This window comes from Sapajus apella, unplaced genomic scaffold (genome assembly GCF_009761245.1).
Source record: "Sapajus apella isolate SASKATOON/1434 unplaced genomic scaffold, GSC_monkey_1.0 scaffold77, whole genome shotgun sequence".
Taxonomy (NCBI): domain Eukaryota; kingdom Metazoa; phylum Chordata; class Mammalia; order Primates; family Cebidae; genus Sapajus; species Sapajus apella.
The window spans coordinates 370,581-371,936 of record NW_022437017.1 but is presented as its reverse complement, the minus strand read 5'-3'; the positions used below and the strand labels follow the sequence as shown (position 1 = coordinate 371,936).

The 1,356-nt window shown below is 46.9% G+C and overlaps 2 protein-coding genes across 3 annotated transcripts in view; one reads left to right on the top strand and one right to left on the bottom strand.

Moving 5' to 3' along the window:
* Nucleotides 1–1,356, top strand: part of LOC116532510 (zinc finger protein 627-like) — a 32,790-nt gene that overhangs the window by 5,586 nt on the left and 25,848 nt on the right. The gene's annotated exons all lie outside the window — the stretch shown is intronic.
* LOC116532511 (40S ribosomal protein S26) lies at nucleotides 2–463 on the bottom strand. The gene has a single exon (XM_032251676.1). The coding sequence runs from the start codon at nucleotides 437–439 to the stop codon at nucleotides 92–94; it is 348 nt and encodes a 115-aa protein (XP_032107567.1). The 5' UTR covers nucleotides 440–463; the 3' UTR covers nucleotides 2–91.

Here is a 1,356-nt window from a genome sequence, read left to right as displayed (position 1 = left end):
ATTTTTTTTTTTTTTTTTTTTTTTTTTCAAGTACAATTTCCATTTTATTTTTCTCCAGGGAATAGTTGTCTTCAATCTTTTACTCAGCTCCTTACATGGGTTTTGGTGGGGGTCGTGGGGCAGCACCCGCAGGTCTAAATCGGGGTGGCGGTGTTCGGTCCTTGCGGGCTTCACGAGATCGATTCCTGACTACTTTGCTGTGAATTGCACAACTCACACAGTAATGTAGCTTCACATAGAGCTTGGGAAGTACATAGGCATCAAAGACGCTCGCTTCAGAAATATCCCTGACTGCTGCGGCCTCCACTATGTTTCGAATGACGAATTTCTTAATGGCCTTGTCCTTGGGCACGCATCGGGCACAGTTCGTGCAGCGAATAGGCTGAACATGGCCGCGGCCCTTTTTGGCACGACCGTTGTTCCTTCTTTTCTTTGTCATTTTGGAAGCTCGCAGCAGAGAAAGAAAGCGTGTCGATTTTTTATATTACAACATTGCTGAATCCCATTGCTGAATGTGATACCAAGGTTGGAAGTGGGGCCTATTTGAAGGTGTTTGGTTTTGGGGGCAGATCCGTCATGAATGACTTGTTGCTGTTCCCTGGTATGTAAGTGAATTTTTGCTCTATTAGTTATAACAAGACTTGATGGTTTGAAAGTCTGGCACCTCCCTTTGCTGTCTTCTCTTTCTCTTGCCCTATTACATGCCAGCTCCCCCTTTACCTTCCATTATGATTGTAAGCTTCCTGAGGCCTTCACCAGAAGCAGAAGTTGGCACCATGCTTTTTTTTTTTTTTTAAAGACAGGGTGAGGGCCGGGTGTGGTGGCTCATGCCTATAATCACGGTACTTTGGGAGGCCAAGATAGGAGGATTGCTTGAGGCCAGGAGCTTGAGACCAGCCTGGCCAACACGTGTAGTCCCAGCTACTCAAGAAGCTGAGCCATGAGAATCACTTGAGTCTGGGAAGGGGAGGTGACAGTAAAGATTACACCACTGCACACTGCACTCCAGCTTGGGTGACAGAGCAAGACTCTGTATCAAAAAAAAAAAAAAAAAAAAGACGGGGTCTCTGTCTCTCATCCAGTTTAAAGTCAAATGCAGTGGCACAGTCATGGCTTCCAGCAGCTTCAACCTCCTGGGCTCAAACAATACTCCCACCTCAGCCTCCTGAGTAGCTGGGATGTCAGGTGTGCACCATCACACCTGGCTAATTGAAAAAATCCTTTTTGGCCCGGCATGGTGGCTCACCCCTGTAATCCAAGCATGTTGGAGGCCAAGGTGGGCAGATCACCTGAGGTCGGGAGCTCAAGACCAGCCTGACCAACATGGTGAAACCCCGTCTTATTAAAAAAAAAAAA

Coding starts and splice junctions, on each gene's coding strand:
- LOC116532511 (XM_032251676.1), bottom strand. CDS start 439: ATGACAAAGAAAAGAAGGAACAACGGTCGTGCCAAAAAGGGCCGCGGC.